Below are 22,723 nucleotides of genomic sequence, written 5' to 3'. Positions count from 1 at the left end.
ATGACTCATTAAAAAAAGATTTTATTCATTTTTTTAATTTTTTTTTTTTACATTTCTCCTTTCCACAACAGAAAAATGACTCCGAATGTTTTTCTTCTTAAATAACTACAATTGTTTTTACATTTTTTAAAATTATTTATTTTCGATCAGCGGTCAGAAGAGCCGATAACGTGGCCGTGATGGGAGGAAGAGGAGGAGGAGGAGGAGGAGGAGGAGGGAGAGGAGGAGGTACAGTCGGGAGCAGTATTTGGAAGTTGTGAGGCAGACACTTGCTATTCTCCAGCACACACACACACACACTCAGAGAGCGAGAGAGAGAGAGAGAGAGAGAGAGAGAGAGGAGGAGAAAGAGAGACGGACTCGCGCGGCGGCGGCAGACCGCGCTCCGCTCCGCTCCGGTCCGCTCCGTCGTCCCGGGCTGCGCTCCAGCCCGCGCGCGCTCTCTTCCTCCACTGTTGCTAAGGGGAAATGGATGAGTCCCCCGGAGCGGTGGTCCCTCTGCTCGCCCCCCCGGCAGCCCGCCCGCAGCCCCCCGGACCGTTGACAGGAACCACCGCGGACAACGTGACGCGTCGGCGGCAGCTCTGCACCAGCCGGGGTAAGGGTTTATCCTAACCGCCTCCAAAACCCCGGGAAACACACACTGAGCTCGCACACACGTTTCTTTATGTCAGCCGTCCATTCACAAAGTTTATGTCTGTCTACACGCTAAACATTCCCGTGTATTTTAAACTCTTCAGCTGATTCGGTAAACAGCAGCGGACCGGCTGGATGGATATACAGTACCGGAGTGGGCACTGCAGCTTTAAGTCCACATAGCTATTGAGCGTTGCAAATACCACAAACTCATTTCTGCCTCTCCAATAACAGCTCTATGGGGCTCTGTAAAGGCATAGGCAGCACGTACAAAATGCACACATGCACAACAACCCCCTCCTCCTCCTCCTCCTCCTCCTCCTGCCTTGGTGTCTTGCTTACCTACAGCCAGCCTCTCATCGCTGGAGCCTCATGCTGTCCTTTGTTTCCAGCCAGAAAAAAAAAAAAAAAAAAAAAGAAAAGTCTGCTGGTGTGAGGTGAATGAGATGAGAAAGAAGAAGGGAGCGTGAGGAGACCCACTCACTTCAATTTTCTTCTCTCCTCCAGTCCCGTGGAGCTGCAGCTGAGGAGTTGAGGAGCTGAAGGATTCGACCGGCCAGCCGATACGCCACTGAAGGAGGGGGGGTGGGGGATCGGCTGGACGAGCCTGGCTGGCGCCGGGCTGAATGCTGCCTGGAGAGGACGGCGGCTCCGGAGGCGGCCGCATCCGCTTGTAAAGGAGCATGGCATCCACTGGCATGCAGATCTTTGGATTTGTTCTGGCGCTGCTGGGCATCATGGGCGCCATGGTGGCCACGCTGCTGCCCAACTGGAAGGTCAGCGCCGACGTGGGCTCCAACATCATCACCGCGATCTCCCAGATGCAGGGCCTGTGGATGGACTGCACGTGGTACAGCACGGGCATGTTCAGCTGCACGCTCAAGTACTCGGTCCTCTCGCTGCCGGCGTACTTGCAGACCGCTCGCACCACCATGGTGCTGTGCTGCGTGCTGGCCGCCATGGGCCTCTGCCTGGCGTCCCTGGGACTGAAATGCACGCGCTGGGGCGGCGGACGGCGCTCCAAGCGGCACGCGGCCATCGCCAGCGGGGGCTGCTTCGTGGCCGCGGGCTTCCTGTGCCTGGTGCCCGCGTCGTGGTTCACCAACGAGGTCATCACCAACTTCCTGGACTCCAGCGTGCCCGAGAGCAATAAGTTCGAGCCCGGGGGCGCCGTGTACGTGGCCTTCGTCTCGGCGGGGTTCCTCTTCGTCGGGGGGTCCATCTTCTGCATGTCGTGCTCTGGAAAGAGGCACGGCCCCCAGGACCTGGTCCTGCTCCCTCCCCCGGACAAGCTGCTGCTCCAGCAGCAGCAGCAACAGCTGCTCCAGCAACAGCAGGAGCTCCAGCACCAGTACTGCTCCCTCTCCCCGCTAGACAATAAGACTGGCTACAGCCTGCAGGACTATGTGTAATAAAGCAGCACTGTGTAGGCTACGGCTAAACGGAGACGAGCCCGAGGAGGAGGAGGGGGGGGAGACCATCACAGCTTATGCTACACACAAGCCTCCACTCCAGCTGGAGGTGGGGAACAGATGAGAGAGGAGGGCAACAACTTTGAATCTATTTTCCCCTTCTCCTCTATCTTGCCCCCCCCCCCCTTTTTTTTTCCTTCTTCTGTTTTTGCAAGCACAAGCAGTGGAGGTATTCCCTGAGCAGCGCCTTGGAACAAACAGCGTGAATGTGTAAGGAGCCAGGATGAGGTGCAGCAGAATCGAAGGAAGCCGCCAACCAAATGCAGACACCCTTCATCAGTAAATCACAGAAAGAGTTCCCCGGGGGATGGATTAAGCAAATAAGGAAGCCTTCTCTGTAGATTTTTTTCCCCTTTCCTCGCCAAAGGTTTGAATTGGAGGAGAATATATAAAAAAAAAAAGCAATCATTTAGCTGCTATTTACAATCGTTCTGCACCCTGTCATTTTGCAAAATAGGCAATATAACGCCCGAAAAGCAGTAAGTAAAAAACCCTTTCATAGCAAGCCATTGTAGTTTTTCTTCTTCCTAGCCACTAGAATGCTACGTGGAGTCGATTGAAATAAATGGTCATATTTTTGTTAGCTACTAGACTGATGTTGATATTTTGCCTCTAGAGCATGCTGCGTGGAGCCTGTCTGTGTATTAATACAGCGGAATGCCTGGTAGAAGACTGAGACATAGCCACACAATGCCTGTGCCTGAAAAGCTGTAGAAACATTACCCTGCTGGAAACTGCTCAGAGAGAGAAACTGTCAGGACGAGTGGACGTGGGCTGCCGGGCGGGATTCGAGGAGGGGTGGAAAACGCAGACAAACCGATGCCTGCGTTTTCTCTCTGCAGGTGCAGAAATATGAGAGAGATGGAGAGGAATGTACAGGGAGAGAGAGAGAGAGAGACAGAGACATCCAAGGCTTTCAGCAGTGAGGACCGTCTCGCTCGCTGCTTTTCATATTTGCCATCCAAACAAAAACAATCTGCCTGCGAGTCGCATCTCGCCCCGTCCTAATCTATTCCAGACGAGCACGTCCGCACTTACACATGCTGCTGTGTGTCTTCATGTACACAGTAAACACTCAGACACGCCGGCTTCTTCTCCTCTTTCTATTCTGCATGTGCTTTTCACTCCTGTCATCCGCCTCCACACTGCCATGGAAACAGCATTCAGCTTTCAAATGTCTTTATTGTCTGGGGGTATGTGCATGTCAGTCAGGGAAGTTGTTTGGGAGGGGGTGTTGGGGGGGAGGAGAACATCTTTTCTCGCGCCGTGAGCTTTAATCAGAGCCTCCGCTCGCGCTACTTTGACTAATCCCCCTTTATTAGCAGGCGACACGAGACAGCATCCCTTGGACAGGGGTTTGGAAAACGTCTCGTCTCTGCAACCCACACTTTGGGGATGAACAGATGTCTAATGGTGCATTGGCGGAGGGTGGCGAAAAAGTAGAAAAGAGACGGTTCTGGAGTCATGGTCGGCTGGGCGGCTGAGAAGGGTTTGAGTCATTCTCCATATGTGACTTGTTTTCCAAATGCGTCAGCAGTGCGTCTCTGCGGCCGGTCTGCACCTGCAGAAGGTCTTCCAGTCTCAGATTGCTCTCACTTTCTTCCCCGCCGTTTCTCTTTCACATACCAGTCGCTCTATTTTTTGTCTTTTTTCCCGTCCTGTCTGTGTCACACGGCCGAGTCCAGAACGGAACGGCGATGCATGTTGAAGGCATGTCTTCCTCACGCGCACGTGCACACGTAAACAAAACTCCCTCCTACACATGTGTCACTTGTGCGGCTTTGCTTTCACTTCCACAAACCGGAGCGTGAGTCTCTCTCTGTCTTTTTTCTTTTTTCTGAGGCGAGGATAAAGGAGGAGGATTGTTTTTTTTGTGCTGGAGACAGGCCTTGGCAGTGATGTATGGAACTGCACGTTCTCTCCTTCTCTCTCATAAACATGCGGCTTCCTGGGGGAGAGCAGATGGCTGAGCCCAGCTCGCCACCTGCAGGCCGCTGCCGGCACGCCACGGGCATCTCTGCGGGCGCCGCTGCCGGCCCTGGCAAGGCCCTGTGGGGGCCAGGTTTCAAACCCCCGCCCCACCCGGCCAACACCCTTTGCTTTAGCCGTATGTCAAAGCCGACAGAACTGGCCTCACTGCCCAGGCACCATAAACCGATGCAATAAACAAAGTAAAGAATGTGCCATGTCATCAACTAATACAGACACAGTATGTGTTTTGAGAATGTGCCAAATCGTCTCATGATGACTCGTTTTAATAATACCCGGAGTTCTTTGTGTTTATTTTTTTATTGCGTTGTTTGTACATGAATTATACATCAGCCAATGTTTTATGGATTTGTGATTTGTTCTGCCAGACTAAGTCTCAAGTCAACTCGATGCCTGTGTACAGTCCAGTGCAGCTTTCGAGGGTTATTTTAAATCCTCTTTACTCCTCATTTCCCCAAAGCACAGCCAGACTTCACTGGGTACGAGGGTTTCGTAAGGGAGACACGAGTGTGGTCTTATTCTAGAGGAAGAAAATGGATTTGTTTCAGGAATTCTGCTTCACTGTAGGTCTGTGACAGCTGTACGCAGGCATCCGAGGTTCTGAGCTGTTTGTTTTTCTACTGAGGGGCCGGAGCTCCCTCGGATTGTTTCAATATAAGATACAATACCATGTTCATACCATATCTTCTTTATAAGAAGACTACTCAGTGCACCTTTCCTTGTATTACTTTATGAAACAGCTTTTGGTTCAAGAGGCTGAGCGTTCCAAGCTCTCTGGACCGGGACAAATACACGACATACCTGGCACTCTGGAGAAAACAAAAGCGAGAGAGGGATTTCCGTCTGATAGGATTCAGCTAAAGACTTCTCTTTTTTTGTGGCTGTGCAGCTTGATCATCATCGGCACGCAATTTCATTAGCTTATAAATGGCCAGAGTGCAAAAGTGACTAGGTCCTAAAAGTCTAAAGAGTTACAACTCTCCCGCATATACTGTACCGAGACGTTGATTTATCATTTTGATAACTGCAGCTTATTTTTGTGGATGCTTTAGCACTTCTTACTTTGCCAGAGCATATTTGTGATGATGAACAGTTCACAAGTTCTGATACAGTTGTCTCAATGTGCTTGTGCAAGTAGTTCTATTTTTTACCAATAAAACTATTTTGTGAAAGCAATGTGGCTCCCAGTGTGTGTGTGTGTGTTCGTGTGTGTGTGTGTGGGTGTGGCCGGTGAGGATGGAGAAAGCGCTCATCTCCCTGCCGAACAGGCTGCTCGCATGCAGCAGTATCAATCCAACTGAAACAGGCATCCATAAAACATGACTATGTACAAAATGGGCTCTGAAGGAAGGATTCCTCTCAGACGGCGCCCGAGCTCCTGCAGTCGCTCCTCGGTGAAATATCCAGCACGAGCTAATAGCGAATGAAACAATGCCGACGCCCCTGAGGTTTAAGGGAGCGCCAGTTATCTGAGCTGCTGGGTTTATCTGACACAGTGTAATGAGTTTACTGACACATGTAAACCAGCTCGCAGTGGAAATCAGTGAGAAGGAAAAAGGCAATCCATGAGGAGGAACGACAACCACAGACACATATTTTAGCTTGCTGCAATAATTTGCCTATTGGCACCCAAGCCATTATTCAAAAAACAAATACTGCTTAAAGTTATACACCATTAAAAAAGACATTTTATCCACAAAAATGTGATTGGACGAAATTTAACGGTAACGCAGAATTTACACAGATTGGCTGAATTTAAATTAACGGTTGTCATTGCAGCATCGCAGCTTCTTGGAGGGACTGACTAGGTGGCCCAACATGACAACTATGTTGTTTTCAGTGTTTGACGTTTCCGTGTAAACGGATATCACTTCTAAAATGTTGCTGTGTGAACACGAAAGTGACACTGAAAACCAGATAAGATGCTTGAAGCTGTTGTCACCTGCACGGGGCCCCAGGACGCCTGACCCGAAGTGAAACTGCAAACCTTTGCAGAGTTTCTAAAATGTGTTTGGACATTCACAGAGGTTTGTTTTTCCATTTAGTCAAGTTGAAAGTTCTTGAAAGTGTGTCCCAATAATTAAGCGATTTGTTTTTTAATTGAAAAATAGTCTCATAATAATTTCCAATGTCATAAATTTGTCTTGATCCAGACTCTTGTGCATTAAAAAAGCCGTTTGCCAGTTTGAAAGTTGTGATTCTTGACGCTGCACTACATCGGTGCTTCCGTTCCAAAACAGTCGCAAGTCTGAAAAATGTGGTAATTCTGTCCGGTAAACGGCGTTTGAACTACATGTGAGTTTTTTGACCCAATTTTCTCTGCGAGTCAGTCTGATTTATCCCGCCGACATCTGTGTGACGTATGCAAAGTCCCATTTCACTTTGACTCCCAGTGAAAAGTGTCACTAATTCACATATTTTCCTCCCATTTTTGTGTCTCTAACTAGTTCACCTAGAGCTGGAGGCTCAGCATGTGCTTGTATAATCTACCGGTACTCCAAATACAGTCTATATGTATCCTCTAACCTTTAAAGCTAAATTTACATACACTGTAGCTATGGTATTTATGAAGATAACAACTGCTCACATTTTTTTTTTTTTACTATTAAAAGGAAACAACAGATTCTTACGAAGACAAAATAATATTACTACAATTACATTATGTGCTGCTCACTGAAATTAAAACATGAAAAAAAATACTTGTGTATTATGTGGGTTCATAAAAGCTACAGGATGTAACCACAGAGAGAATGAAGATGCCTTGTTTAATGTGATCAAGCACAACAGCTCAGCTGGATACATGATCAGAGATGCTTTATTTAACTACGTGTTTATTTCTGATGTTAGTTTGCAGAGATTTCCCATCATTCTTAAATTTGCAGCCAAGGAAGACATAAATATTATTTACACATCCTTTAGATTGACAAATGACATGTTGAGTGAGTGAGTACCAAAACAAGTGGCGTACAAACATGTTCCTCCTTTACATATTGTTTCATGAAGTAAAAAATGTCCAATATTTGTGGTTTTCAGTCACTTTTGGTTTGTCCTGTGTATTTCTTAATAAATGACGGTTCACGTAGGCCTTAAAAATAACAAAATAGCTATTGATTAATTCAGAATATCAGATTTAATCCATCCCTGCTTTCGATCCAAACAAGCATGTGATTCTAATAATATATCATTTGCTGACATAGATAAAGGTTTTAGCAGATTCCTTCTGTAAACAGTCCACTGTATGAATATTGTTGGCTTTGCCCCGTAATAAGCCGTTTAATGAGCGAGGCGGTATAGCAGTTAGCACTTTCGCTTCGGCAAGATCTGATCCTGAGCGCCATTTGCATGTTCTCCCTGGGGAATACAGTTTACTCCCGCAATCCGAAGAACTCCTTGTTAGCTGAAGTTCACTGGTGACTCTCGTAGGAAAGATGCGTCCCCCGTGAGCCCTGTGACTGACTGATGACCTTTCTCGGTTTTACGCCGCCCTTCAACCAACATCAGACAAAACCGCGAGTCTTTGCTGAAACAGGTGAAGAAAACGGATTGACGGTTCCTTCGCGCTCGTTTTACTTCAACCGAGAACACAACACCTTGTTTTCCTCTGTGCCACATATAGCCCCCGCATTTCAGATGGATCCCTTATTAAATTAGTTGGAATCTGGGCCCTAATTACAGCTGATTGGACGCCAAGCGTGCGAGGCGAGGCTTTCCTGAAACAAACCCGGATTATTCAAGGCTCCCTCGCATTCTCTGGCTCCTCGTTGGTTATGCAACAAGAGTGCAGATCAAATAACTATTCCTCTCATGGGGAAACACTAATAAGATCTGCTCCTCTGTGTATTTAACCTACATTTCCCATCAAAGACTTTCACCCTGAGTTGCCACTATGACAGATCTGAAATGCGAGTCTTAAATGAGGGGAGGTGAGCGCACGTCGATCCCCGGCAGGGGTTAATCGTGTGTCAGCTTTTTTTCTTTTAACTCCTCTGCCCCGTCGAATCCGGAGATTATTTCCCCGACCTTTCCGACCGGCGGATAACCTCCCTCCGAAGATCGGCCAGAGACAGAAATGGTCGATGCGCGGGAGGAGATCAAATGGAAAGCCACCGATCAGACGCCGAGATGGAGACAGATACGAGAGCTCGCCGAGGAACCGTCACGCCGCCGCGCTCTTAAACTCCATCAACGATCAGCGCGCCGCTCGGAATACAGCCGGCGCTCAAATCGCTCCGGTACGTCACCGTGGTTGACGCTCGGCTCCTTCGTGTTGGACGGCCGTTACGCTCACGGCGGCTCGCGCCGGAGATATAATGCGGTCGTCAACGAGCGAGGCCGGATGACCTTCCTCCGTCGGCGCCGCTCTGCCCTGGTCCCGGTTGCTCGCGCCGGGCTGCGGGAATAATAGTAACGACCTTGGCTGTGCAGTAAACTGCTGAGAATGGCAGTAAAAGCTCCGGAGATGACAAAGGGAGAGCTTGTAGGAAAACAATACACTCTGACAGTTCAAAGGAGAGGGCCCTCTCAGATCGGAGCTCTCGAGCGCGGGGTATGGCGAGCGGCGGCGAGGGGAGGGCTCGGTGAGCTGAAGGTGAGCGAGGCTAAACGCTCAAAGGGTGCGGAGACGTCAATTGTTTGCAATCTATATCTCGTCTGATGAAAGCGGACTGTCGAGATTCTGCAATATCAAAGACAAGCAACCGCGGGGATTGACATTGTCAGGTAAGCTGGTTTTTAGCTAAAAAGATTAATATCCATCAACAAGGGCCTTTATAAACTCCATCATCACGCCCCCTCAATCCAACCTACTCCCTCAATCCTTTTAAAAGCCCGAAATTAAGTCATAAAATCACAGTGCATGAAGTTTAAATTGGAACGTTCAAATAACCTTCAGCTTAATAGCTTATAGATTGATGCCTCTCATTGTGGTGCTGAGTTTTTTTCCTCTCCTGACTTCATTTGTTACTGGTTTATCGTAACGCCGCTACACTCATTTGCAGCAGAAGATGTCTGGTCTTGGACTGCAGCCAGGGCTTCGGAGCCATTACTCAAAATACCTGCGCACGGCGCCGTGCATGCTTACCAGGCTAAACAAAGCTGAATTCGCTAAACTCCGAGCGCTGACTCCGGTTCCTCGTTAGGAGGAGCAATAGATCTCGGGAGATGTTCATATAAGCCGGCTCTGCCAACCTCGGCATTTTGTTTAAGGAGAAAGAAGAAGAGGCGGAGTATTTTTAGATTTCCTGTGATGTATCGAGACCGAGCCCTCAGACGTTTTTTTTTTTTTCCCGCGCCGGCACGCGTCATTGAAACAACTTTCCAGGATCCTCTTGATACCGCGTTTGACCTCGTTTAGGCGATGGGAACGGGCCTGGATGGATTGTGAGAGTGTGGGCAGCGTGGCTGGAGGTGAGAGAGCGCGGCTCGCTCTCTCCGGGGGGATTCTGACCGTCGAGGCGAGAGCTGGGCCACTTCAGGTCACGGAGAAGATATCCATCACTTCGCCCGGTCACCATTGATTCATCAAATCCATTTCATAGAATTTTAATATTCCCAGAGAGGAAGGTCAGCGAACGCTTTCAACTGGAGCGACAAACCAAAACTCCAGCTGAAGATGAGCACGTCTGCAGGATTCTGAGTGCGAAGTCCCCCCCCCGCCCCGACGACTGCCAGCTATAATCGATGTTCAATGCAGCATTAACAAATTTAATTTGGGCTCGGCTCATCTGGCCTGTGCTCGCGCTGGATGACTGTGTACAAGGCGAACATCTGTAGGGCTCTCCTCTTGTGAGGCTCAGCCGGTCGGTGGGTGACGGCTGATGCAGCCATTACTCAGAGCGGGCTGACGACCGGCCCAGACAACCATCTGCTGGAGGTACGCCTCGCTCTGCTTTCAGATCGATCTCTGTCATGAATCTGTCTCCCAGCGCTCCGTATCGCGGCGGACGGGGGAGGGAGGCTCTGCTCATGCGCCGTCCTTCTGCTCGATTCTATACGTCACATCGAAATTATCCGGTTGTAGAATCCTACCTGTCTGGATCCATCGTGATCGCACAGAATGTCAGTCGCCGACTCGTCTCTCTCCATTGACTGAATTAGCAGTTCTACTATATGTCCTTATTCGTTTTAAGAACACAGAAGAAACACTAAACATTGGTGATGAAGGAACGATTCCTATACTTTGAAAGTCAAGTCAAGCACCATCTATCTATCTATGTTTGCAGAATTCACCAGGTTTCGTCAGGGTTACTCTGGCAGCAAGTGTGCGACAGTAATTTGAGGATATCAGAATGATGGGATTAACAACGCTCATTTTCAGCATTTCTGCCATTTCTGTGTAAATGGACATAGTTTTTACCTGAAACGCCGCCGTCATGTGATCAGGGTGATTACAAACACCGAGAAAGACTAAAAGAGGAGCAAATGTCAGTAAAGATTCAGGGTGACCTTGAACCTCCATCGCCATGCCGAATGTAACAAATGCCCCACACCAATGAAGGCCATTTAGTTAATTAACAGCTTTTTAGTTAATTAACAGTTTTTTTTCTGTGCTGTCTGCAAACGCTTGCTTTTATCCACTGATAAGCCACTTATTGAGATTGAACACATTTCTTTAGGAACTGTAACAGGAACAAATTTCCACTGCCACCTACTTTCTTCTTTAATAAAAAAAAAAGAAAAATTAGACCACTGTAACCGTTTCTTCTTTACTTTTCCAATAACCAACACAGTTGTGAGCTCCACGCCGCCTGGAGCGGCTCTCCAGTGGAGACAGCAGGAAGCATGTGGCAGAGCATCTATTGCCCGACTTATGGACGAGCCGATTTTAATCACAGACGCGAGGAGACAGGATTGAGAGCAGCAGCAGGCCAACGCACACTCTTAAGGCTTTCCAAATCAGCTCTTTTCTCTGTGACGAGGCAGAGGCGGTGAATCTGGATGGTGTTCGCGTTGAAGATGCAGATGCTTGATGGCGGCGCGCGCTCAAGAACTCCTTGACCCCTGACCGGAATTTAAATTAAGAAAAAGAGTGTGAGGCGACCGAAGCGAGTCTCGGCTCGCTCACGGCGATCCTTCAGACGTATGTATCGCTGTGAATGACAGAGGCAATCTGAGGAGCGCTCCATCCGTCCGTCTGTGAGAGAATTAACCGGACATGAGAGACTAATACGGGATTGGAGACAGGTGACGTTTGGCAGGACGGACCCGGGGCGACGGGAGCCCCGGGGCGGGGGAAGGCGGGGGGCACCATCGATGCAGCCAATCGCTGCCTTTACAAACCTTCAAGGACAATCTCAGTCAATGTGACACAAGAGAGGTGCAGTGCAGTCCGGGGGCGAGAGGGATAAGGCTGACAAATTAAGCGGCGAGGATAAGAGCGTATCTGCCCACCCCGAGTCGATACGAGCCCCCGCAGCTGCTGATGTAAAACGGATTCAACATTTCCCTTCTCATTATCCCATTAGCTGGCGTTGGTCAGCTCCTCTCGGTTCAAACCACTGATGCTATTTTTTTCTGGTTGTGGTTGTTTGGAAAGGTTCAGTAATTTCACAGCTTTTTTTGGGGTGGGTGGGGGTGGGGGGTTTGGCTGTTTGTCTCATTACACAGTATTAAACCACTTCAAATGTGCTTCACGCTCCACTAATTGCCATATGTGTGGCACCGCACCTGCTGCAGCGCATTTTATTTACAGAGGCGCAAAACCCCGCCATTACTGGGAGAGGACGTTCAAGACGGCTGATGTTTCTGTCAAAATGTTCATAAACAGACACGAGTTCATCAATGCGAGACTCGGCTAATTCGACGGAGGGCAGACAACTCAGTCGCACGAAGCACAGAGCGCCTCGGGTTCGTCAGCCGACAATGATATGAAAAGAGAGGAAAAAAAAAAGAAAAGGAAAGGAAAAAAAGCCAGCTGTGCTTCAGTTCGGACAAATCTCCTTTCATTACCACGATCGGCAATCCCAGAGCTTCAGTGGCAGCAAGATAATTCCAACAATTAGACCAGTGAGCTGATTTATTGGCTATAGGTGGACGGTACGGTCACACCCGCTCTGAGGAGACAAGGATAGAAAAATGCTGAAAAAAGCACAAAACGGAGAGAAAGACCTTTGAGACTTGGCAGTGCTGCACGACCATTATGATTAACTTCTACCCACACACGGGGATATTTAACCGTCATCATTTTAATCAGTGGTGTCTAATTTTTCCCTTGAGCGCTGAGAGAATAGCCTCTTGTAAGCCCCCAGGATTAGGATGGTCCAAAAGTGTTTGTTTTTTTTTGGATTCCACGAGCCGATTAAATACACAAACGATTGGATTTTTTTGTTAGTTTACACCTTATTTTTTTGGTATGTTGACATCATCAATGCACTAAAAATGGGCCACCTTCATAGTAAAAGCAAGGCAGCTGCATTGGATGCATCATTGAGTGTTTCTAATCTGTCCCTGACCTCATCTGGGCCAAATCACCGACAGCTGAAGCGCCCCATGTGGCCTGCAGCCCATACTATGCTCAGGTGTTGCCTTGGACTGTTTTCCTTTCCACTATCCTCACACAAACGTCAAGTCAGGACATCTCTACACATCCATCATAACTTCCTCATGTTTTATTCTATCTTTGGTATTGCTCTATGTTTTCATAGTTGTTTATGATTTACAGATCAATCTGTAGAGAAACCTTTAGATTAAACCTGAAATCTATATTCCTTTATGACCCCAGTCGCTCCCCGTCGGCCCCCCACCCTCGCTTACATCCCGTGATGTCTCGCCGTAAATCAGCCGGGACGTTTTTATGCTTCATGCAATTCTGCGTAATTACTCTGGTGTGCACCAGTAAACAATGCAGCGCCGTGGAGCTTTTCATGAATTATACTGCATGACATAGTAGTAAAAAGAGGTCCTGCGCGGCGCGGAGGGCGCGATAGCATTAATGCACTCGCCGCCACTCGCGGGGCTTTTATGGGCCACCGGCAGCAAGAGGCCTGCTCATCAAACAGCCATCATCCCTCCTAATGATATCAATCCCACCAACTGCCCATTAGAACATTTAGTGCGGGGATAGACGGCCTGCGAGAGCGCGTGGGAGGTCCCCCGATTCATCCGCCGTGCGCGCGTGCGTACACGCACGCGTGCCATGCTTGACAGGCGTGCCGGAACCCATTAGGCCGCGGTTTGATGTCCGCGCGCGAGAATCAGACGCTCAGGAGAAAACAAATGCACAGCAAGAAAGCTGAGTGCGATGAAATAATCATCGGGAGCTTCTGAGAGAATGAACAATCAGCGCTGGTCCCATTCGCTCACATGCGTTTTATTCTCCACACAGGTGATTAAATATTTACCCACAGCGGGTCTCCCAGCCAGCCAGGACATTTTCAAGGGACCGACCGTACATATCTGACATCTAGCACCTGCGCTTTGATTCGGGAGGAGGAAAACATCTGTACGCAGATAGCAGGAGCGCTCTTCAAAACTCTCTTGTTTCTAATGCATCTTGGCGGAGCTGTCAATTAGCCAACGCTGATATTTCAAATCATCCAGCGCCGCTTTTATTTTTGTAATGCGCCCCCTGGTCCTAGCAAAAAATCTTTCAACTGAAGAAGAAAAAGCAGGAGACTCATGTTATATAAGAACCAACGCGTTTCTTTCGCCACTGGAAGACGCAGACGGAGAAAAACTGGGCCTAAAAAAGACCGAGGCCCTCATTACGGGGCGCAGTGTGATCGCACCACGTCTCAGATCCCCACCAGGCATCATTACAACCTCGAAAGGGTCCAGAGACAGAGGGGGGACGGCACTGATTCAACACCGAGGCCTAATGAAGCCTCAAAGCGAGGAGGGCGAGGGAGGGAGGGACGGGGGAGCGGCGGCGCCGCCGCGAGAGACTGACGGGAACATGGGACCAGACGAGCAGCGCAGATGAGAGCTGGAGTCTCTATTCCTGATAAAAAATGTTCAAATTGACATTAAACTTTCTCAACACTTGAAAAAAATTTTCCCTTCATGCTCCGAGAGCTGACATTTCCTCTGATTGTTCCGCTTTTGTAGCAGTGAGCACAGAGGTGCGCACCTGGAGACACACTTTAAACTCCTGTTTCATCTCGCTCGTAGGAGCGGCTCCGCTAAACGTCTGTGGGCTTTTATTTTGGCAAACACGAGGTTCCCTACCTCCGGTTTGGGAACGAAGGCGCGTCCGGGGATGGTGAAGCAGCTGTGGACGGTGCAGAGATACTGAGCCATGATGGAGAGACGACTCCTCTGTCTGCTGCCGGTGCTGGCCGTCAGCCTCTGAACACACCACACAAAGACTGGAGATCAGGAGAAGAAAGCTGATTTCTAGATTATGATCATTGGTAAATTTGCTGGTGTCATTTCACTATATTACACAGTAATTAACACAGTAATTTTTGACTATATGCTGAACTTCCTTATGTGTTTTTTGTGGGCCCGATTAGAATCTCTTCTGGGCCTGTTTTGGTCCACGGGTCTGATGTTTGACACCCTTGATCAATTAGAATCCGTGTATCATTCGTTCAATTGATATTCAATTAAGAATCCAAAAACAAAATATTGAAAAATGAGTCGTTTTTCCTTTTTTCCGTTTTTAAAATGAAAACAAATAAATGAAAATTGGTTTGTTTTTCAATATCCCGTTTGTTAAGACAGATCAAATAAAGGAAAGTTGAAATGCGGCCACAGAACAGACTTTAATGTGATTTTTCAATTTCTTCGATCTCCATGACCTGGAAGTTCTATCGTCTGTGTTTTGGTTTTTGTCGGCGGGAAGGTGGGCGGGTCACGGGACCCTGTGGGTCAGTTTAAGGCCAGCACACACTACTATACACTACTACAGAAGGATCAGGCCGAATTTTGCCCCGATCTTCTCCTCCCGACCGAAGCCGACAAGGTCCGACTGTCGGGAGTAAGATAATGATCTCGGGTCTGATCTTCGTGTAGTGTTCGGGGGGTTCAGAGAGATGTTTTCCAGTCGGAGCCTCTCGGGAGGCGTCGGAAGGGGAGATCGTAAATTATGAACATGTTTCATATTTCTGATCGCAAATCCTGTGGTGTGTGGAGCTCTGAGAGGCGCTGATCAGCTCCGGGTAGAGCTGTCCACTCCCTCGAAATAAAGCTTCCTGATTGGCTGGTGCTGCTGCTTAAAAAAAAGTCCCCTCTCAGCTGTCAGAGATGGAGACATATGTGAAACATATTCACTATATGACAGTGAAAGAGAAAAGTCAGAACTCCTAAACTCAGCAGTGCAGAAAGTGATGGTTAATCCTCAATACCTGGATCGCTCCTGGATAAACTGTATTTCCTCCATTCAGACCCAAACTCCGATCTGCTCATTCATCTGCATCGCCAGTCCTGCAATAATCCCGATGTTTGAATTCATGTCCACTATTAACCATCATGGAAAAAAAAAAAAAACAACTTTCCCTGCCTTCAGAGAGACGAGCGACGCATAATGAAATTTACCTAATCGCTTAAGAGCAGTAGCAGACTCTGACAAAGCTACTTTTTTAGATCACCAAATATCTTAAATCATTCTTTTTGTCCCCAGATTGGATAGTTTACACCAGAATAAAATCTCGTTGAGCTTTGATTAGGTAAATTTCATCATGCGTCGCTCTTCTCTCTGAAGGCACTGAGTCAGGATATTAAAGTTGTTTTTTTTTTTTTTATTTATTTTTTTCCTCATTCTTCCGTGATGGTTAATGTAGGACTTGCGATGCAGATCGGAGTTTGGGTCTGAATGGAGGAAATCCAGTTTATCCAGGAGCGACCCAGTTATTGAGGATTAACCATCACTTTCTTCACTGCTGAGTTTAGGAGTTCTGACTTTTCTCTTTCACTGTCATATAGTCAATATATATCACATATGTCTCCATCTCTGACAGCTGAGAAGGGATTTTTTTTAAGCAGCAGCACCAGCCAATCAGGGAGCTTTATTTCGAGGGTGTGGACAGCTCTACTCGGAGCTGATCAGCGCCTCTCAGAGCACCACACTCCACAGGATTTGCTATCAGAAATATTAAACATGTTCATTATCGATGATCTCCCCTTCCGACGCCTCCCGAGAGGCTCCGACCGGAAAAAATCTCTCGGAACACACCGCACACTACACGAAGATCGGACCGAACTCCCGACAGTCGGACCTTGTCGGCTTCGGCCGGGAGGAGAAGATCGGGATTCTGTAGTGTGTGCTGGCCTTAAACTGACCCACAGGGTCCCGTGACCCGCCCACCTTCCCGCCGACAGAAACCAAAACACAGACGATAGAACTTCCGGGTCACGGAGATCGAAGAAATTGAAAAATCACATTAAAGTCTGTTCTGTGGCCGTATTTCAACTTTCCTTTATTTGATCTGTCTTAACAAACGGGATATTGAAAAACAAACCTATTTTCATTTATTTGTTTTCATTTTAAAAACAAAAAAAGGAAAAACGACTCATTTTTCAATATTTTGTTTTTCGATTCTTAATTGAATATCAATTGAACGAATGATACACGGATTAATTAGCCAAACCCAGGCGTGTGTAGTAAATATTAAACAAGGGAATCTAACTTTCCCAGTCTTGTGATGTTCCTATGTGGAGTAACATCAGTGAGAGTCTGCTCTGAATAATGTGACTGGCCTGAATGATAAAAGATTTGTTCTGCTGCAAAATGTGATGAATTATGGACCGAGACATCAATGTTTGATCACAACAATAAAATGAGAAATTCATTACAAAATGCTCTCATAACAAAAGCAGCAGCTTCGTCTGTGAACTTTGCTGAAATCCAGATTGTCCCGCCTCCACTCCAGCAGGTGTTCCAGTTGGAATTCGTGCCCTAATAGAGACGAAACATGAAGCGGCGTCTGCCCACCTCTGCCACCTCCTTCTGGAAGGTGAGCGTGAGCCGAGTGCGCCCGTGGACGAACGGCCCCGTCCTGTTGGAGATGTTCTCCAGCCACTTGATGATGAGCGGCGTCGAGACGCTGAACGGGAGGTTCCCGATGATGTGCAGGTTGGGCGGGTCTGTGGAGCCGCACACACACACACACACACACACAAACACACACACTTCAGTCACATCTACATTCTCCAATCCGACAAGTGTCGACAGCCAATCGGATCCCGTCCTCTCACCTCCCTCCCACGGCCTGGAGACACTTGCGGGGAAAGCTCGATCTATTCTATAGGTGAGGATGTTGCCGTGCACAATTCTCAGCTTGCCCGGCGCCGCTTCAGACAGGAGCTGGACGGGAAAATGTGATCGAACTGAAGCTCACAGTCCGAACCAGATGAAAACAGCTGCTGTGGCTTTGTGGATGTTTCTCCTGAATGACCTTGACGACACTGACGGAGCTCACCTTCAGCCCCGGGATGAAGCGAGTGTCTTTCTCCACCACCACCAGGTCCGCCGCTCCGGCATTGATGATGGAGCGGGTGAGGCCCCCGGGGCCGGGGCCCACCTCACACACATGAGCATTCCTCAAACTCCCTGCCTGGCGCACGATTTTGTCTGGGAAACGCAAAACAGAGAGGATTCAGTGTTGCTGAATTATGCTGAGGATACTGTGATGTGAAAACAGCCTCCGCTGAGCTGAGTGAGGCTGAGGAGGAGCAGCCTCCTCAGAGGGACCCTCACTGAACCAGCGGCAGCATCGACACACAAACAGATAAGCACAGAAATGAAAAATCCATTTCCCCGAACAGCTGTCCACTCAAGAAGTGAAGGGGAGATACGAAGCCCCGCCCACCGCTTTCCCCTCCAGCGGAAAGCCTTGCTCGCCATCACAGACACCTCCGTCCCCTGTGGAAGGATTTCTTCAACAGCAGGGGATGTTGTGAACGTTCAGAGGTCTCAGCTGCTGAATGGGATTGTGGACATACTGGAAAAACATATAAATTTAAGATGGGAACAAAGTAGCTTTTGATTGTTTGTTGAAGAGATTTTCTTCACAGATTATTTTATTTTTGTCCAAACAGAAGATATTTGAAGTTATTCTTTTAAAAGAAAAGCAAATATGCCTCAGTTAGTGGATTACAGTCGGTTGCTGTACCTGCCGCAAGAACACAAATGAGTATAATTGGATACGGTATTGAGAAAAAAAGAAAATACAGTATTGGTTTTAACAGAAATAGTAACAAGAGTTCAGTCTTTTTGTGTCTAGGAGAATTATTTAGAAAAATAAATAGTGAAAACATCAAAAAGGGTTCAAATCATGAACTGAGTGAATCGTTACATCCCCAAGGGGGCAGTGTTGAGCAGTAAAGCTCATGTGTGACCAGTAAAAGGGACAAAGCAACAACAATAAAAAAAAAAAAAAAACTTAATTTGGAAGACAACAGAAATAACAATCCCATCAAGTAAAGATGAATAAATGTGTTCATCCACACAACAGAACCTCAGCTGGACATCAGGACAAAGAGGCTTCGGACTTCTTGTGTGAACATTTACCAAACGTCTTCATGAGCAAAGGTGAGAGCATTAGGAAACGAATCGTAGCTCCAAGAGAAATCTAAACAGTACTATTTAAATGGACACAAACCGGCTTCATCGACGTGTGGATAAAACTGTTCAACGTGAAAACAAAATGCACTGCCCTCTAGTGGACAAATTGATCAAAAAATACAATAACATGTTAGTCCTCATGTATGTTTAGGAGGTCATAACTCAAACCTCAGACCCAGAGACGAACAGCACATGGGAACAATATCCAAGTTCTGCAGACGTTAGTCTGAGGAAAAAACTGCAGCAAATATTTATTCAGATTTTATTTTTCATCTATCTAGATTTTGTAAAACCTCATTACATTGAAACAGTTTCAGAATGTGCTTGTGTTTTTGTGCATAATAACACAGGAGAACTTCAGAGTTGTCTGTATTTGTAGCTTACTGTTTTCCTGGCTCAGCCTAATTAAGATCAAATTGGACTTAATGCGTCTGATTCAACTCTGGTTCAGAGCCACTTGATACGCATGTCTTTGTACTGTGGGAGGAAACCGGAGTAACTGGAGAAAACCCACACACATCCCAAACCTGAAATTAAACCAGGGGCAATTCTGCTGCGTCCTCATCACGACTCTCTTGATATCAATTTATGACACTATTTTTAGATGCAATCTTTAAATGATATACCGACGCAACGTATAAATGACAGAATCCTCTCTGATCAAAACTCTTTATCAGCTTCTTGGGAATCTAAATTGAGATTAATCGTCTGCAACGTTGCAATAGCTTCAAGTCTCAGCGTGATGAAGATGAGATGCATTAATCTAACAGTCACCTTGTCCAAGGACGAGAAAGCAGATCAGACCTGCACTGCATCACTGATAATTATATTAAGGCTGCAGCTCTCATGAGCCGCAAACAATGGAGTAGGTCCAGTCGCATTAGGAGGAGGTCTACTCGACCTCTCTCTTTCTCACACACATAGAAGGACCTGTCAGTTTCAATGCTTTAAAACAAGGCAAAGTGGCACAGTGTAATGACTGCACTGCAGAAACAGGCCTCTGTTTCCCCACAAGAACAAAAGGTGTGAGCAGCATGGAGCAGGTGAAGGGGGACAAAAAGAGGGCGAGCGAGACGGGAGGACTGACCCGTGAGCCTCAGGTCCAGCAGGAAGTTCTGGGACAGCTGTTTCTCGGCTCGCAGGTTGTACAGCTTTATCAGCTCTCCCACAGTGGGCAGCGGAGGAAGGCGGAAGGACGCCAGTTTCCTGGAGGCAGCCATCGTTCGGCGGCACTGAAGAACGAGCGGAGAGAAAGGGTGAGAAGGGACCGTGATTGATCAGCGTCCTCTGCAGCAGAGCAGTTCAGAAGCTGATAAAATATTGAAAAGGGCAACACGTGAGACATTAACAGTAAGATTGTTCCGTCAGCAGCTCTGTAAGTCTGCAGGAGAGAACAAGGTAAGATGAGGGAGTGTGTTTAAAAGACAGTATGCATTATGTTATAAATACATTTCTAAAGCTTACACATCACTCCCTTTAATAACTTTTACAATTATTACCAATTAACATCTCAACACACTAGTTAACTTAAAATACTATATTTACAGTTTGAAATCTGATATATATGAAAATGTAAAAACTCTGAGTATCAGTATCATCCAAACTCTGGATGATACGGATGATAATTAAAAAGAAATAATATATATTTTATTTTGTGCAACAAAATTACAGCTCCATTCAGATTTACTGACTCCCTGTCTCATTGTAGCATCAGTTCAACCGTGGTGAAAAACCCTTAAATAATCATTGCTATAAAACCACACAAAAACTTATTTGATTTGAATTTGTACACAATAGCATGTGAAAAAAACATTCAGTATAGAGGCAAGCAGAGAAGATCAAGATGAGCTGCTGAAGTTCAAATGTGTATAACTCTGTCTTTGTTTTATATTAGGAAGTTCACATTCCCTGAACTATCCCTGTACAACACATTACAAACCTGAAATTTTAATAAAAAAAACTGCAATTTCAACAATATTATGAGTGAGTTCACCATCTATTTTACAACTTAAAGATCACAGTGGGTTATTATTACACTATTTATATATTCAAAAAGCATAAAACTAAAATCCTAGGAAATATCATTAATGTAGACACATTTCTCCATCTGTGTTGTAAAGCAGATTGAACTGATTCACGACATAATACAGGCTAAAGTGCCCCTCTGGTGGTCAATCACAGATTGCAGTGAATGTCATAATTTTTTACAGTTGGATAATTTCATCCTGTGGCCGATTGAACTCTCTGACAGGCCAGTTCTGAACCCTTAAGTGACAATTAGAGGAAGGTAACTTTAAATCAAATAACCACTTCAAACTGAGGCTCACCAGATGACAAAAGGTTATGTGATTTCTGCTGCCACACTCACATGATCTGCTCAGAATTGGACATAAACAACACCAAAGCACAGATCCATCTTTTCTTGTAAAGGTTGAGGCTGCTGTTGCTGCTGGTATAATGATGTGTGGAGATTTTCTAAGGACGCTTTGGGTCCATTAGTATCACTTAGGCATTGATTAAACGACACAGCCTGCCTAATCATTGTTGCATGACCTTTGATGACCACAGTGCAGCATCTTGTGATGGCTACTGCCAGCAGGTTAACACAGCCTGTCAGAAAGCTCAAACCGTCTGCTTTTAAACATGACAATGAATTCACTGGAGTCTTCATAGCCATCAGAATTCACTCTTAAAGGGCATAAAGATGAGATAAAATCAACTGACAATCAAAATCTCTGAGGTTTTCAGCACCTTGTTCAATCTATGCCTCAAGGGAAGAAAGTAGCTCTGTGATAAAAATAGTATGATGTTATCTATATAATAATATGTTGTTTATATATATAGTCAATGATTAAGTCGAATAACTACATTTTAATGCATCTTCATGTGTGATGCTGCAGTGTTTGACTCTAATGAAGGAAGTCCTACATGTTACGTGGAAAAGTCAGTCTTTAATCTATTGATTCATGTCTATTCGTGGCAAATTGCTACCAGTTCCAATTACTTCTGCATCAAATCATGGGATTGATTTTCGATGAGTGCTGAGAATCAGCGCTAACGACATGATCTCGTGCACCACCCAGTGGTGTCGTAACAGACAGCTGAACGGCCAACAAAGAGACAGGCTGAGTGAATGGACATCACGTTTCACAAACATGCTCATCCTCAATGGCATCTAATAATAACTCCATAGTCAGACTTACACACTGCCGCACAGAAATAACGCTATCTACATAATCCAATCATGAATTAGGAAGCACAGAATGAACACAATGGAACAGAAGCATCCTGAAACCAGCAGAATTCAATAAACACAATTCAAACAGAGCTATTAGCATTTAAAGCTAATATTAGCCACTCAGTCCAATATTTGCTAAAAATGTCCACTGAACGAGAGTCAATATGAGCGGATCGCGTAACACTATCTCTGAAAACAAGCCACAACACTGAGAAAGAGTCAAGACAATCAAGAAAGCCCGAAAACACTGAAGTTTTTACCCACGTTTCCCTCCAGTGTAGCTTCTCTTCTTTGTATTTCCGTAATCGTCACTGTAGTGAAGACGGTTCAGCCAATGAGATTGCTAGAATCGCAAGTTCAACCAATCTAATTGCAGGAGGCGTGGTTACGGTTTGCCCTTGAGCTGACGCGAGTGTTGTTGATGTAATGAGGATAAATGTCCAGCAGATGGCGACATTTCAGCTCCTGTTATCTTCAATCCGCTTCCTCTAATGAAACCTGACAGGCAGACATGAACTAATTCAGAAGAGGAATAATATTTCTGTAATGTAATATCTGACCCGGGTATTTCTGTTGTAAGAAACAAAACAAAACATAGAAACAGTTAGAATCAGGATCCTGAGTAGCCTTCTCTTGTCAAGAACAAGCTCCCTTTGCATATCAGATAGAGATAGCCTCCTCTTGTAAAATACATATTAAAGCCTACTCTGACGGGCTTTCAACCCAGTATGAACCTAAACTCAGCCAAGGAAGGATCTATTGTTGCCATATTAATAATGGAAATGCAAAAAACACAGTTTCAATCATATAATCAAAGAAAGCCACAGTTCAGTTCAAACAAAAATACTAAAGTTGCAATCTATAGATTTAGTCTATGCTGATCTA

At 46.3% G+C, this 22,723-nt stretch overlaps 2 protein-coding genes across 4 annotated transcripts in view; one reads left to right on the top strand and one right to left on the bottom strand.

The window, feature by feature from the left end:
- The window catches only part of LOC115406743 (claudin-20-like), a 118,485-nt gene extending 113,571 nt beyond the window's left edge, over positions 1–4,914 (top strand). Inside the window, exons 1-2 of the mRNA XM_030116954.1 lie at positions 402–598; positions 1,144–4,914. Of these exons, the coding sequence (XP_029972814.1) occupies positions 1,320–2,048 (729 nt within the window). The 5' untranslated portion in view covers positions 402–598; positions 1,144–1,319 and the 3' untranslated portion in view covers positions 2,049–4,914. Of the gene's footprint in view, positions 599–1,143 lie in introns of the transcript that reaches the window.
- The window catches only part of tfb1m (transcription factor B1, mitochondrial), a 33,772-nt gene extending 11,632 nt beyond the window's left edge, over positions 1–22,140 (bottom strand). Inside the window, exons 1-6 of one of the 3 annotated variants that reach the window (XM_030116956.1) lie at positions 22,103–22,140; positions 19,688–19,832; positions 17,456–17,607; positions 17,232–17,340; positions 16,969–17,120; positions 14,262–14,381 (exon numbers count right to left, since the gene is read on the bottom strand). In XM_030116956.1, the coding sequence (XP_029972816.1) occupies positions 14,262–14,381; positions 16,969–17,120; positions 17,232–17,340; positions 17,456–17,607; positions 19,688–19,820 (666 nt within the window). In that variant the 5' untranslated portion in view covers positions 19,821–19,832; positions 22,103–22,140. Of the gene's footprint in view, positions 1–14,261; positions 14,382–16,968; positions 17,121–17,231; positions 17,341–17,455; positions 17,608–19,687; positions 19,833–20,927; positions 21,259–22,098 lie in introns of those variants that run through there. The other 2 variants (XM_030116958.1, XM_030116957.1) reach the window with 2 other exon arrangements.
- Positions 22,141–22,723: the final 583 nt, after the last annotated feature.

This window comes from Salarias fasciatus, chromosome 19 (assembly GCF_902148845.1).
Source record: "Salarias fasciatus chromosome 19, fSalaFa1.1, whole genome shotgun sequence".
Lineage (NCBI taxonomy): Eukaryota > Metazoa > Chordata > Actinopteri > Blenniiformes > Blenniidae > Salarias > Salarias fasciatus.
Note: the sequence above shows the minus strand (reverse complement) of the source record. Positions and strands in the feature narration are given on the sequence as shown.